Source organism: Acipenser ruthenus, chromosome 27 (genome assembly GCF_902713425.1).
Source record: "Acipenser ruthenus chromosome 27, fAciRut3.2 maternal haplotype, whole genome shotgun sequence".
Taxonomy (NCBI): domain Eukaryota; kingdom Metazoa; phylum Chordata; class Actinopteri; order Acipenseriformes; family Acipenseridae; genus Acipenser; species Acipenser ruthenus.
Genome location: NC_081215.1, coordinates 465,383 through 479,602, shown reverse-complemented (window position 1 = coordinate 479,602; position 14,220 = coordinate 465,383). Strand labels below are relative to the sequence as shown.

Below are 14,220 nucleotides of genomic sequence, written 5' to 3'. Positions count from 1 at the left end.
TGTCTTAATGGTGTTATATTCTTGTGCAGAGTCCCTATTGACAGAGACACTATAATATGCTAATATGCCTATTCATATATTGTCGTTGCAAAATATCGATATAATAATTAGGCATGGCATTGCATCCAGAGGTAGTTACAGTGTACTGTCCTGCAGTGTGCTTAGCTGTAATCGAGCACAGAGTGCAAGAGCGGCATCGATTCCCTCTGCCGTCGATTACAAGTTAGCCCCCCTCCTTCCCCAGATAGTGTCAAAGCGCATGCGCCGAGCTGGCTCTTCCTTTCTGCTATAGTTGTTCGCCATGGCTCCAGTGGTCAGTATTTCTATGCTTTGAAAATTGTCAGAATTATACTGTTATTTGTGTCCAGATCCGGCCAGCGATCCACTAATATAGTGTCTAAGACATTGGGGGCCACACATCCGGAGAATAATCCGAGAAATAATTGATGTTTGTTTTTTAAATGTGTGTTTTTGTTGGTGACTAGCTGTGTGCGAGGCCTGCTTTTTGAAAGCACGTTGTAGCTCTCTGAAACGTAACCCCCATCGTATCTGTGCACTCGGTCCTGTGTCGGTACCTTTTAATCGTGTGTTTAATGCGTGATATTCTGTGTTGGGTTTATTTACTGTACGAATCAGTTCTGTGTTCTGATCCAGTTATGGGAGTAATTGGTTTTAGTGAGGATGTTTTTCACTGCTGCTATAAAAGTTTTGTGTAAACCGGGTAAGGGGGGGATCGGGTTTAAACATCTATAATCATTATCCTGCGCTTTAATTTGTGCATGTAATTTTTAAAATGTGTAATCGAGAAAAAAAAATTGAGGAGGTTAAAAAAAAAAAGAAATAAAAAAACACAGTTGCTCGTGAACTGCCGCATTTACGTCCAGTTGGTGAAATTATTTTCTTGATACAGTATAGAAAAGTGCATTGGTGATCTTTAAAATAATAATAGCTACAGTATTAAAATCCTTTTGTGAATGAATCTTGTGTTTGTGCTGATCGTTGTGTGTTTGTTGAAGTTTGACGCTGCGTTGGTGCTGCACGGTTTTAATCGATACCGATTTGTTTTCTAGTTTAGTGTTACGGTATTACAACAGTATGAAAGATAGTTCATGAAAGTGTAAAGGTGTAGCGCAGTATAGAGGTCGCGCTGTAAAATGAAAATTTTATAAGTTTCATTGAATGAAATGCAGAGGTGTAGCTCACCATTAGATTTAGTGTTTTTAGTTAGTGTATTGCCACAAGCTGGTTTGAAAGCAGAGTGCTCCTTTTTAATCAGTTTATAAAATGTTTTTGATCAAGAAGTATTATGACAGAGTATTTCTTGAAGAAACGTTGTTTGACATGTTATTTGGCTGTGTTTTTGCAAGCTTACGGATCATGAACTAACTAATGTTACATTATGTAAGGTAATGCAAGATGTCGTGCCAATTGAGAACGGCACAGTGTCTGTTTCAAAATAGAATTTGGATAAAACGAACCTTTTAGCTTATTACCAAGAGCTTTATTTTAATGACATGCTGGGTTCTTGTTATGCAAGGGGAGGACCTGACTGTAAACAATTATTTTATCATAAGTAAAGCTTGAGTAATTCTGAGCCCCCCAACCACCGATACCTGAGCAAGGAACCGGGTTGATTCCTGGTGCTTGCTTCGTGCATGTGGGAGGGAGGGAGTGTTGATTTCTGTGTGAAGGAGCACTGCGCTGTGCACTGCTAGCTGTCAGTATCTTCATTATAGCACCTTGTGTTTGTGGGCAGACAGAGTGATGGAAGTGGGGTTGTAGCCACCAACCTGCAGGTTTCCCCAAAAAAAAGAAAATAAATTGCTGTTACAAGTTGAATAGTTTCCGTTTCATACTTTGCCCATTGTCCCAGGCAGATTTTGAAGGTTTGTCACAGAAAAAAAAAAACATTGCAAAGTGGACACCTGTACTTGGCTCAGCTTTCTGAATTGACTTCCTGGGAATATGACTCTGGTTTATGCACAGTCTGTTCAGTGGCAGGGCAAGTTACAGAGCTGTGATCATTTTTGCATTGCGTGATCTAGCTCAAGTCCAAAGGCAGAGTTGGGATCAAGATGTCGCTTGAGCACAGGTTTAGTTTTCTTCCTTATTTGAATTGCAGAAGAAGCTAGCAGCCAAGGGGGGCAAGAAGAAGAAGCAGCTCCTGAAATTCACCCTGGACTGCACCCACCCTGTGGAGGATGGCATCATGGATGCTGCCAACTTCGTAAGCATTGCACGCTTCATTTATTCAGCTCAACTGTTCCTGTGTTTGTAAACAGCAGACATTTCATCCCAGAAGCTTAACGCACAGCCGATGGTAGTGGACTGCCTGCCGATTTGAAGTGCTGTTTACTGTTTACTTTGTCATAATCCCACCTGTAGTGTTACATTTAAAACCAGGAAATAAGAAACGTCATTGGGCTTGAGAACAAGGATCTGGATTAACTGTATTCAAACATTTACTGGCAGTATTCAGGGAAGGAAATAAGATTCCTGTTGCATCAGTTTGATCCATTCCTGGTTTTACTATGAGTTTAATAAGACACACTTGAGCTTGTTGCCTATACACATTGGCTAAGCTTGTTGTAAAACCTCCTATGCACTAGTCTTATGTCCATCCCTGGTATTAAACTGGTAGGTGCCGTAGAAAGCTATGATAGAAGCTCCGATAGCTTCATAGTGTTTATTTGAGGGGGGCGAGCGCTCCTGTATGTTCATGCTGGGTCAGTGCCAGTTTCTGTCCTGACCTGTCGGGTGCTGTGCTTTCACAGGAGCAGTTCCTGCAGGAGCGGATCAAGGTAAACGGGAAAGCTGGGAACCTGGGCGGGGGAGTGGTGACCATTGAGAGGAGCAAGAGCAAAATCACAGTGTCCTCTGAGGTCCCTTTCTCCAAGAGGTGAGTGAAACCGCGTGGCAACGCACGACTCCCCATTACATAGCAGTCTGATCCAGTCCTGCTTTTACTATCCGTTTAATGAGACACACCTGAGCTTGTTACCTGTGCATATCCAGAAAGTAGCTAAGTGTGTTTGGGGTGGGGTGGGGTGCTTTTACAGCAGAAACGTGTCATGTTTGCAGTGCTGCTGGGTACAGTGTCTTCAGTGAGCACCTTGGTGGTTCTGGTTGTAAGGATATTAACATGTTCTACAGTGGTGTGTTTGTCTCGGGAGATTCCACAAGGCTGTGTTCTGTTCACTAGCAGTTCTGCTTTAGCTCTCTCATTGCAGATTTGATAAATCACTGCCCATGTCATTTGTGTGGTCATGGACCTGAATTTATATATGATCAGGTTATCTATCTGCTTGGGCTAAAAAGTGTACAAGAACGAATTTAAACAAATCTCCGCTCATTGCTGTAGTTACTTCACCCTAAAAGGATTGAGAATAGTACAGAGATATTCAGCACAGTCCTTTAATGAATTGAATGCCTCTCAAGTATTTTGATGGTATTATTATGAACCCTTGAATTCAGCACTGGTCACACCTTCCAGCAATGCTGGTGTCTTCTTTCAATGTATCTATAAAGGATCACTTACAGCCTACCTTAAAAACCTGTATTAAAACCTTAATATAAAATACACACACAATCCCTGTGACTTCCGAACTCCCAATGTAACTTTCAAGAGTTCTGTGGCATATTTCTGAAATGTTTTGGAATAGGCTTGTTTAATCGATGGTACTGGAAACACTTGATAATAAATTGTTTTGAGCACTGTTCAATATTAATGCCATTTGAATCTGCTTGAGCACGTTCTGCATGATTTTCCTGTATGGAATCTACATATCCAAGCATTCAGTATGCCTCACGCTTATTGCATTTAATATCCTGTCCATCTGGGCCAAGGGGGGGGATATAAAAATGTTGTTTTAGAGGAATAATTTGTTTGGACCTCCTACAGCAAACACAGTTGTTGAAGTGGGGACTCGTTCAGCCTAGACGAATTGTAATATTTAATACAGTTTAAAACTGGTCGTTGTGAACTGACCATTACAGAACTGGAGGTTAAAATGGGGGTAAACCTTGTTTTATATCTGGGGTCTGGGCTGATAGCATTTTAATCGGACTTGGCCATTACCTGGGTAATACCAGTGCCCCCATGTGAAGACTGAACCTGGCCTCTGCTGTTTGTTTTTCCCCTCCTCTCCCATTCAGGTACCTCAAATACCTGACCAAGAAATACCTAAAGAAGAACAACCTGCGTGACTGGCTGCGCGTGGTTGCGAACACCAAGGAGAGCTATGAACTGCGCTACTTCCAGATCAACCAGGACGAAGAGGAGGAGGAAGACGAGGATTAATTCTGCGCTACTCATCCGGGAGGATTTTGTACATTCACTTTAATAAAAAGCCAAACAAAAAAAAAAAAAAAAAAAAAGAAACGCTTGCTTCTGTTCACTTTGTTTATTCCTCTAAAAAGGGGTGATCATTAAGAAAAACGTGCGTTGGGTTGTGCTGCTGTAGAGATCTCTTTTAAAATATATATATACATACACACATACACAGGCGCTCCTCGACTTGCGACTCACAGCTCTTCCGACTCTTTTTCATTATTACCCTGCTTCGACTTTACGATATCGACACGGCGAGACGCGAGCCATGCGTCGTGTGTCTGATCCGCAGTACCTGTTGTCGTCCCCCGGACTCAGTCACTTAGCGTTTGTTTTTTTATGCATATAACTTTTTTTTTGTGTTTTTAGAATGTATTTGCCCTTAACAATGTCTGATAAGAGCGGTGAACTCAAAACCAAACCTAAGCTGTGAACTCTGTCACATGACGAGGGGCTTAACTTCAGGCGATCGTAGTTCCGCACACACACACTCAATATGTCATTGGAAAGCCCCGAGTCTGTACTTTTAAACAAGCCAGGTATGTGCCCGAGTAATTAGTGCGTAACCAAACTGAGCAGCTATGCAGAATGCTTCTGTAGGGACGTTTACTGTACCTTGATCAATCCTTTCTCCCACTTGTTTCAATACAAACCGCTTGGATGTTTCGCCTCAATCAGCTGACTGCGTCCAAAGCAAGCCAGCTTGGTGATTCTCAACATCCTATTTGTTTCAGATTGCTAATGCAATCTTCTCATTTTCCTAGCGGTTGTTAACCAGTGGCAGGTTTTTGGTTTCAAACAGTTACTCCTGTTTTGTATTTCTAGTATTTGCCCTCACTGCCTGCCTTTTAAGCTGGTCCTCGCAGTCTCTTATTGGGATGGCTGTTCATTCGGGCTCTGCTTGCGGTTCAAGGTGAAGTGCCCCCATGCAGTTTCTCCTTCACATCCTGAGCTGTACCAGTGATGCAGTGTGTTCATGTTCACCTTGTACTGATGCAAGCAGAAGCGTGCCTCTTGGTCTCGCTTGAGTAGCGCAGGGGCGTGCCAGGTTGTTGGGTGGAGGATGCTTGAGTTCAGATTCTCTGTCTGCCTCCGCAATGTAAACTAACTGGACTGTAATCGGGGTTGGCCTTTTATAGCCCTGTGCACAGAAGGCTGAACGGCGTGAGGTTAGCACACAGGCCCCAGTCTGAAACTGGGTCCAGGTAATTTTAAGAGTGACCCGTGGAGGAATGGAAACAATTCATCACTTCCATTTCTATGTGCAATTTTAATACTAATGTCACGGTTCTAACGCGTAAAATATTTTAATTACTCGTTCAAAGACCCAGCCTAGTGCTTTTGAGCTCCACCTCCTGTTTTAAGCAGGATATGAATTTTAAAGCCGCCTGCTCTCCCTTAGGGGGCACATTACACCAAGCTGTGATAGCACCATCACACTTCACAGGTTAGAATTGCTGTTGTGTGCACACTGGGGTGAGACGGCTATTACAGGAATACTTGACTGCAAAGAAGCAAGCTGTTTAGGTGTTGGGTTTGGGGAGGATCAGGAGTCCAGACTTGCAAAAAAAAAAAAAATAATGCTGTACTTTATATTAGCTATGGTGCCATCATGCATTTGACTTCTTGGTGTTCCTAAATTCAATTAAAAGGTGCATCTCACTGGGATGGGTGGCCTTCAGGACCGTTGGCAGCTGGTAGAATTCAAGGGGGGATGTTTTTGTGACACGTCCAGGTATTTGAGGTTTTATCCTTTTAATAGTAATTAGATTTTGGCAACAAAAAGATTCCATTATGGAACTGCTTGAAAGAATGCAGTCCCTTACACTTTGCCAACTGTCTCCATTCCATAATCTGGCAGGTGATGTCATTTCTCTTTATGCCATTTACCATAAATAAAGGTCCAATTGTATTAATGTGTGATAGGGGCCAATAGCAGATCTTCTGCTTGGATTCAGCAATGTTACCTCGAGTCCGAGACTGGTGCTAATTGAGGGTGATGATCCCACATGTTCAAGTCGTCCTGGCTGATGATTTTAAATCCCTTATTTGAAGTGCGGTTGGTACCCTTAGCGGTGCAGTTGAACCTTTCATCTTGGATGTGTTTTCTTCATCAGAGTTTAAGTGTTTAAAATTGCAGCAGTCGCACAGTTGAGTGTGTTGGACTGGTTTAGCTCCCTGAGGGAGATTCCAGCGCTGGTGTATGCTGTTGGTTTTCAGCTGGTAGTGCTGGTTAGGAACTGGTCGTTTTAATGTGTACTGTACAGTCGTATAGTGAACTGTTTGTGGTTTACACGCCTGTGTTAATCTATGATTTATACTCCTGTGAGTCTAAAGGATTAATTAATTCCTCACCCAGCTATTTTTTTTTTGAGTTTCTGAGTCGAGCATGTTATACATGACCAGGTGTCACATGAACCTCCATGGAGGTATGCTGTAAAGCGCAATACATTCTGTTATAAACAGCAGTGCTTAATCGCGTCACTTATCAACACCTTGACACCCAGAAAGAGCGAGTACGGTAATTGAAGGGTTAGACAGCTTTTTTATTTTATTTTTTGTTTGTTTTCTGCACCAAACGCAGATCATAAAAAAGTGCAACGAGAATGTATGAGCATGCTTTACAGAAAATGTTTAGCAAAATATATATATTTTTATATACACCAAAATTAAATACAAATAAATAAAATACACGAATGTCATTCTCCTAGAGATACAAAGTATGCATATTCAATTTAGATTACTGTTACGCTAAATAAACCGTGTACACAGCTTGCTGGTATTATGCAGTTTGTATATCAGTAACAGGGAGGGGGTAGACGTATCTAATGATAATAATTTGAAGTGACTGGTGCTGTGTGTGGAAAGTTTCCGCCTCGCTGTATACCGGTGTGACTATTTAAAATCTCACGGACTCCACAGACACAACCGCAGCCACTGCAATTTTTGCCATTTTTTAAAAACACAGTGGAGACGAAAAACTGGTAACTAGGCTGCACCGCTACTAACTAGTCGTGTTCAAAATGATGGGATGGGATTGCCATGGCAACAGACCGCACGTCACAATCTGGGCATGTGTGTTCCATTTTTGTCTCTTTATTTTCAGACTGGAGGATTTGAGAGAGAGAGAGCCAGCGAGAGAGAGAGAGAGAGGAGAGCGGGTTTTTTTACGCTCCTTAAAAAAAAAAAAAAAAGAAAAAAAAGGCAGCCATCTTTCTTAAAAAAAACCTCACCCTCTCTCTTGCCAACACAATTGTGTGCATGCAGTTCAAAAACCCGGCGAGGCTGGCATTCCCGAGGATAAGTTTCAATACTTTAGAGATATATATTATCGAATGGTGTATCATATGCGGTGAAGATGCCGGGGTCAGTGAGTAACGAAGGCGAAAGGCAAGACGAGATGGATTTTGGGGACGATATGCCAGGTAAGAGATGGTGGGAGGAGAGAGGAGGGGGGTGTGAGAGAGTGAGAGAGAGAGACAGAGAGAGCTGGCGTTTAGATACTGATATCACAACATCCCAATTGCCTGCGGGAGAAAAAAAACGGGCTTGCCTTGTGCATTTGTATATAGAAAAGCGAAAAGAAAAGATATATTGTTATCATAACGCTAGAAAGCTGCATGCTGGGGGTGCATTTCCACTCGCACAGCAAGCAGCTCGGGACCCGCAGCAGCGCGCAGCCTTTCCCAATTACATTACACGTCTTTGTAAATACACGACTAGGCGGTAGCATTTGATGGTGCAAACCGATTGCCGTGTTTTCAAGATGAGAAAGGAAAGCCAGGTCCTCCTCGGTCTGCATTGTGAGGTCGTGATTGCGCGGAAAGGGGAGGAGATGATGCTACAGCAGGACTAGGCGCTTCTGTGTTTTTGAAGTTGGCCACATCAGTGTTTTCTGCAAGCAGGAAGGTGAATTCAAATGAAAGAAATTGACTGTTGTAGTAGAGTCACTCGCGACTAGTATATAGCCGGATCATTATCTGTGTCATAAATCTGTAGGCAAGAATGACATTCAAGTTTATTTTTCTTAGCGATGCGTATGGAATGATATTATTATTATTATTATTATTATTATTATTATTATTATTATTATTATTATAATAATAATAATAATAATAATAATAATAATAATAATAATAATATCTTTTTATACAAGCGTGACTGCATTAAAAGAAAAAAAAACATATTTAAAAATATCTTCTGTCGGCACGGTTTTATCCATGAAAATAAAAAGTTAGTAAATTAATTAGCTATGGACGATACACAAAGCATTATTGTGGTGCAGTGATCCCCCCCCCCCTGTACAGTATGGCTCTTGCATTCCATTTCAAACTGCGTTCCAAAGTAACGTTCCATCAAAGACTGTAATAATGCTTTGATTGCAACGTAGCACGATGTAGACATGACGTGTAGATACCGAGCTGGAAAGTTCGCTTACTTTGTATTATTCCTTCTATCTGTATTGGCGTTAGTGGGTTGATCAAAGCACCTTAATATACTGTCTGAGTGCGTGTGTGTGTGTGTGTGTGCTGGCTGGCTGCATTGCTACAGAAACTAAACACCGCAACAGTGCTCTTCTCAAACCGTGCAATCTTAAGAGTGACGCGTTCAGTGAGTGACAGCGGTTTATTGACAGCAGCCACGTGCGACCTTGGAGGGAAAGCAGACTGCCGGTCCTGTCCCGTGCAGCGCTGCTGTGATGGGTCTTGCTTTATTGCCAGGCTGCTGCGTTTCGTCTTATTACCGGGCGGTGATCTCCAGTGGCTAGTTTGGAAAAGATGTATTGCTGAGCTGTCGTGGTCAAATCATTCCAAAACCTACAATTAAAATACTACCGCCATGAAGCACTGTCCTTACTATAGCGTACAGTAGTACATGCTGCCTTTTAGTGCTGGAGTGAGCATGGGGTTTTCATGCTGGAATGTTCATGCAAATGTTATTTTGAATTGTTTTTAATAAAAGCCTGCATCAGTCCAATCAGATCAATGATGGTTAACCACGACCTGTTGATCAAGACTAAATAGCGGCATTGTAAACTGCCATCAAAGGATGGTGAGTTTAATATTGGATTGCCATATGATACTCCGCCACCAGGTGGCACTGTGTGCTATGCAAAATTGTTTATTTATTCAAAAAGGTAGGTGGCGGGGCGGACTGAGTGTGAGGGGGAGGGGGGAGGGGAGGGGGTCTTTCTGGTTAATGCAGAATAGTCAGATGTCAGAAAAATGTTGATGGGGGGCTCCCGAGTGGCGCATCCTGTAAAGGCGCTCCGTGTGGAGTGCAGGATGCTCTCTATAGCCTGGACGTCGCCTGTTCGAACGGGCTTGTCTGTAAGCTGCCCTGAGCTGCGTTGTCCTCCGACGCTGTAGCTCAGAGTCGGCTGCACGGTGAGTCTGCAGTGCGTAAAGAAGCGGTCGGCTGACGGCACACGCTTCGGAGGACAGCGTGTGTTCGTCTTCGCCTCTCCCGAGTCAGCACAGGGGTAGTAGAGGTGAGCTGAGCCTAAAAAAATAATTGGATATTCTAAATTGGGAGAAAATACAAAAATTAATTGGTGACTACTAAATTAAAAAAGAAAAATGTTGAAGTGGTGAAGTGCTTTGCAGTGAGGGTGGAGTGAGTACAGTTTTTATACAACGCTGTCACTTAAGTCAATAAAATCAATGGATTCATACAAGTTTTTTTTTTTCCTAGCTTGTTCGGTGCCTTGCATGGAACATGCACTGAATTTAAATTGTATTGATTCTTTGTTTGCATAGACACCGGTGCTACAAACACGGCATTGAAATATATATATATATATATATATGTATATTTACCAGAGCAAAATTCTTCCCCAAATACCAGCCTCGTCACTTAATTCAAGGGAAAACTAGAGGGATTGGTGGCTCTGTCAGAACGAGTTAGTGGAAAAACAAAACCTGCGCGAGGTAAAGCAGTGCTGGGGAAATGAAGCCATCATCTCGGATTAGGAAACAGTTTCATCTCCTCAAGACAGCTTTGACAGGTACAGCAGAGGATTGCTCTCAGGATCCCCACACCAGGAGATGCTTGGCTTGAGCCTTGGGGTAACTTCACAGTGTCTGGGAGAGAGGACTAGCTAGCCCTTGAGACGCTGGGAAACATGCAGAGGATCTGCTTGCTGAAGTCTCGCTTCATCTGGGGGAAAAAAAAAAAAAAAAAAAACGTGTCAGATTTCAGAATAAAAAAAATTGAAAGTGTTTCTTTGAAGGCAGTTAGTGTAAGGAGCTCCACAATCTGATTTGCTAAGCAGAACTGGAGTTTTTGAGTGGGAAGTATTGGGTTTAAAACTCTTGACAGGCTGTTAACAAATAATAAACGCTGACGCTCACTCCAGCTGGGTCATGTTCCGCAGTGATGTTTACCATCGTACTCCTATCTCAAGTCTCATGCTTGCCCTGTGTGTTTTTACCACACTTCGGCATGCTTTTACCATGCTATACCAATTACCCCGATACAAGAAATAAGATTGGGCGGTAATGGTAAATTCAGTTAGCAGATGTGCAGACTCTCTCCCTAGGTGATTGCTCTTCATGTCACACATTTGTTGCTGGCTGTTGTTGGCTTTTTTTAAAATACTCCTACCACTGCCCCCTCTCCCAATATAGAGGGGAGGCAGCATTCAGCCGTACACACAATGACAAAGCCAGAACAGGCTCATTATACTCTGTGTTGATGCGCTGGCATCTCTGAAAACACAACCACAATTTTGGAGGTTAGGGACAGTGCTGCAGCAGGACTCTGAAAGGTCATACCAACCCTGAGTGTCATTTAGATTCTGTGCAGTACGTCTAAATAAATACAAACTAAAATAGAGGCTGTAATGAGATGCACGTTGTACAAGTCTGTGCATTAGTGGTCGGAGCACCATTAACTTGATATCTCTGCAGCTATCCTGTCTGCAGGCTAATGCATTTTCCTGTAAGCTGCACGCAGTATGTAATGCCTCTCCGAGCTGCTGAGCCCTTGTTGGAAGGTCAGGTCCTTGCTGGTGTCCGTGTCTCTCCACACGGCCCGTAACAAGAGGGCAGCTGACCTGCACAAGATCTGCAGCCTGTTCTCTCAGTATGGGGGCCCCCATTCTAATGACAAGCGGGCTGAGTCCCAGTGCGTTCCCCCAGTCTGTCTTCCTTGCATCACCCTGTAGAATGAACTCGTTTTGCTTCATAAAGTCGAATGAAACCTGCTGAATAATGTTGCGTTATCATATTGAATTACACAGCGCTTTCTAGTTATCCGTAGACTTGACGAAAGACTGACAAAAATGGAAAAATGTGACATTTCAAAATCTCCAGTGGCTGACAGCAGATAAGGGTTTTGGTTTTTCGTATGGTACAGTAGTAACACATTCTGTGTTGCATAACTCTGTTGATTCAAAGATTTAGTTCCTCCCAAATTACGGACGCCGTTGTTTTGTGTTGAGTGATGAACACGTTTAATCCCTTTTAATTAATACCTGAACAACTTCCGATTTCTTGAAGGTAATTACTGTTGGAATAGGGGTTTCTGCACAGCGCTGTGAGGGGAATGAGATCTGGTGGAGAAAGGGGATTAGAAAGACTTCAGGAAGCAGCATGTGTTTGCGATGCCTCTCGTCTGGGTTGTAAATTAGTAATAAGACCACGATTTCCAGTCTGGATGTTTCTACAACACTGACCTACATTGGCTCCTTAAGAAGTCTGCAGCACTCCCTGACTTCTGAACAAGGATCCTGCACTCTGTTTTACTTCCCGTGAAGCATAGGCGTGATCCCGGCCCTGTATTATAACACTGTAAACCCATCAAGGGGGTCTGAGGGATCAAAAAATTCCCCCTCAGATGGAATTACAGCGGTGAGCCATTCCTGCCCTTTGCTTATATAATGTACAATTTACCGTTTAAATGTTTGATTCCTTTTTTATTTATTTATTTATTTATTATTTAGAGTGACCAATTATTATTTTTATTTATTTCCCCCACCCCCCCCCAGATTTGGAATGTCCAGTTATGTTTTTTCTCGTTGCACCCCTACAGTGCCCCTGGCCCGCTCGCTGGGGGTCCTGTGAGATGAGTGTATTGTTGCACCCCTACAGTGCCCCGGCCTGCTCGCTGGGGGTCCTGTGAGATCAGTGTATCGTTGCACCCCTACAGTGCCCCTGGCCCGCTCGCTGGGGGTCTCGCTTATTTCTCTGCTGTTGTTGTTTCCCCAGACGAGGAGGAGGAGGAGGAGGATGAAGCAGAGCCGGCGCCAGTGCCCCTCGCTGCTCTCCAGGGATTCTTCAGAGAGGACGACCCAGTCAAACAGCAGCCCAAGAAGAAGAAGCCGTGCAAACCCAAGCAGGGCAAAACCACCCAGCTGAGCAAGAGGAAGAAGGAGGTGATGTGCTGACACTTCTCTTACTGAGAGTCATTTCAATCAATTCAGTAGCAAAAAGCCATGGCAGTGATGCTGATACTCAATTACCATCATTAGGGTTAGCATTAATAGCATTATTAGTATTATTAGTAAGAGTAGTAGTAGTAGGAGTAGTATTAAGGGTATTAATTTACATTTAATAAGTTAAACATTCACTTTTGTGTTAGGGTTACACTGAGACACACACGCACGCACATACTGAGACACACACACGCACACACACACTGAGACACACACAAACATACACACACACTGAGACAGACACATACACACACACTGAGACACACACAAACATACACACACACTGAGACAGACGCACACGCACACACACACTGAGACACACACAAACATACACAGACACACACACACACTGAGACACACACTGAGACAGACGCACACGCACACACATCGATTCCACTGGCTCGCTTGTCAGCAGTAAGATCTGTTGCTCTCTGTGGTAAATATTGACCTCCGCTTCACCTCGGACGCTGTTCCTGCCACTCCGGTGAATAAATCTTGCTATTGACCTGCAGCTCGAGTCAGCCTCTGTTTATTTAAGCGTGGATTTCTCCTGGGGCCTGTGAAGCAGTGCAGTCCTGCAGAGGCATGTTCAGCGGAGGGGGGATACACACAGTATTATTCAGCTAACCTTTCTCACTGAAGCAGCCCCCCGACAGCTGAACTTTAAAATGTGTTAACTTACAACATCTGTGGACGTTAAGAGCAAACTTGTTTTTTTTGTTTGCATTGTAACGCCGTAGAAGATGAAATCTTCCCATGGCTAATAATCTCTTGTGAGTGGCCACCTGCTTTTACCAGCCGCTTACAGTATTGCTCCATACAAGCGAACGAGGGAGGTACCTTGAATAAGCAGCCAGTGATGTCAAGGTGGCGTCTGGCTTCTCAAGACTGGATCCAGCTTCATTGCCTTGAAAGAATAGCAGTGCATATCAGTGACAGGCTGACAGTGTGAGCGTTTCTGCTTTGGTGAACACACAGCATGAAAATTGATTGCCAGCAGCATGCAGTACACACGGCACCAGTAGGTGGCGTGCTCTGGTGACTCCAGTGTGCTCCTCATCTACCCTTTCAGCAGCAGTGACTGCAGTACAGGAGAGCACACAGCCCTGTGGTCAGTCGAGATTTGAGGAAGCAGTGGAATGCATTCCTGCCATTGCCAGCTGCATTGTGTTCAACTTGAACCCTGCCCCTTTCTGCACAGACCATGAGCCTGTTTTTCAAACAAGACACAGGTGGACCATGTGGCTTCACACAGTGGGACATAAACAGCGCAGTTATAATCGGGCAGTTTTGTACTGTATTGACGGGCTAAACAAAGTGATCATTGGGGAATATAAACCAACTGGAGTGTCAACAGGGCACGCTCTCTCGGGTTACAATGTCACCAGAACCCTGCTGGAATTTAATTCAGTGTAAAACACTGTGATGCCATTGGCTTTCCTCACTGGTGTGC

General features: G+C 43.5%; 2 protein-coding genes across 7 annotated transcripts in view; both read left to right on the top strand.

Moving 5' to 3' along the window:
* Nucleotides 1-209: 209 nt before the first annotated feature.
* On the top strand, nucleotides 210-4,371 carry LOC117425307 (large ribosomal subunit protein eL22). Its single transcript, XM_059001907.1, has 4 exons — nucleotides 210-313; nucleotides 2,123-2,227; nucleotides 2,775-2,899; nucleotides 4,156-4,371. Exons 1-4 carry the CDS (start codon nucleotides 302-304, stop codon nucleotides 4,298-4,300), a joined length of 387 nt encoding a protein of 128 aa, XP_058857890.1. The 5' UTR covers nucleotides 210-301; the 3' UTR covers nucleotides 4,301-4,371.
* A 2,594-nt stretch (nucleotides 4,372-6,965) lies between these two features.
* Nucleotides 6,966-14,220, top strand: part of LOC131701824 (chromodomain-helicase-DNA-binding protein 5-like) — a 32,989-nt gene continuing 25,734 nt past the window's right edge. For 3 of the 6 annotated variants that reach the window (XM_059001906.1, XM_059001902.1, XM_059001900.1), the window contains exons 1-2: nucleotides 6,966-7,755; nucleotides 12,541-12,707. In XM_059001906.1, coding sequence (XP_058857889.1) covers nucleotides 7,689-7,755; nucleotides 12,541-12,707 — 234 coding nt within the window. In that variant the 5' untranslated portion in view covers nucleotides 6,966-7,688. The remainder of the gene's footprint in view (nucleotides 7,756-12,540; nucleotides 12,708-14,220) is intronic. The other 3 variants (XM_059001904.1, XM_059001905.1, XM_059001903.1) reach the window with 1 other exon arrangement.

Coding starts and splice junctions, on each gene's coding strand:
- LOC117425307 (XM_059001907.1), top strand. Junction 2,228..2,774: donor TCATGGATGCTGCCAACTTC/GTAAGCATTGCA, acceptor GTGCTTTCACAG/GAGCAGTTCCTGCAGGAGCG. Junction 2,900..4,155: donor GAGGTCCCTTTCTCCAAGAG/GTGAGTGAAACC, acceptor TCTCCCATTCAG/GTACCTCAAATACCTGACCA.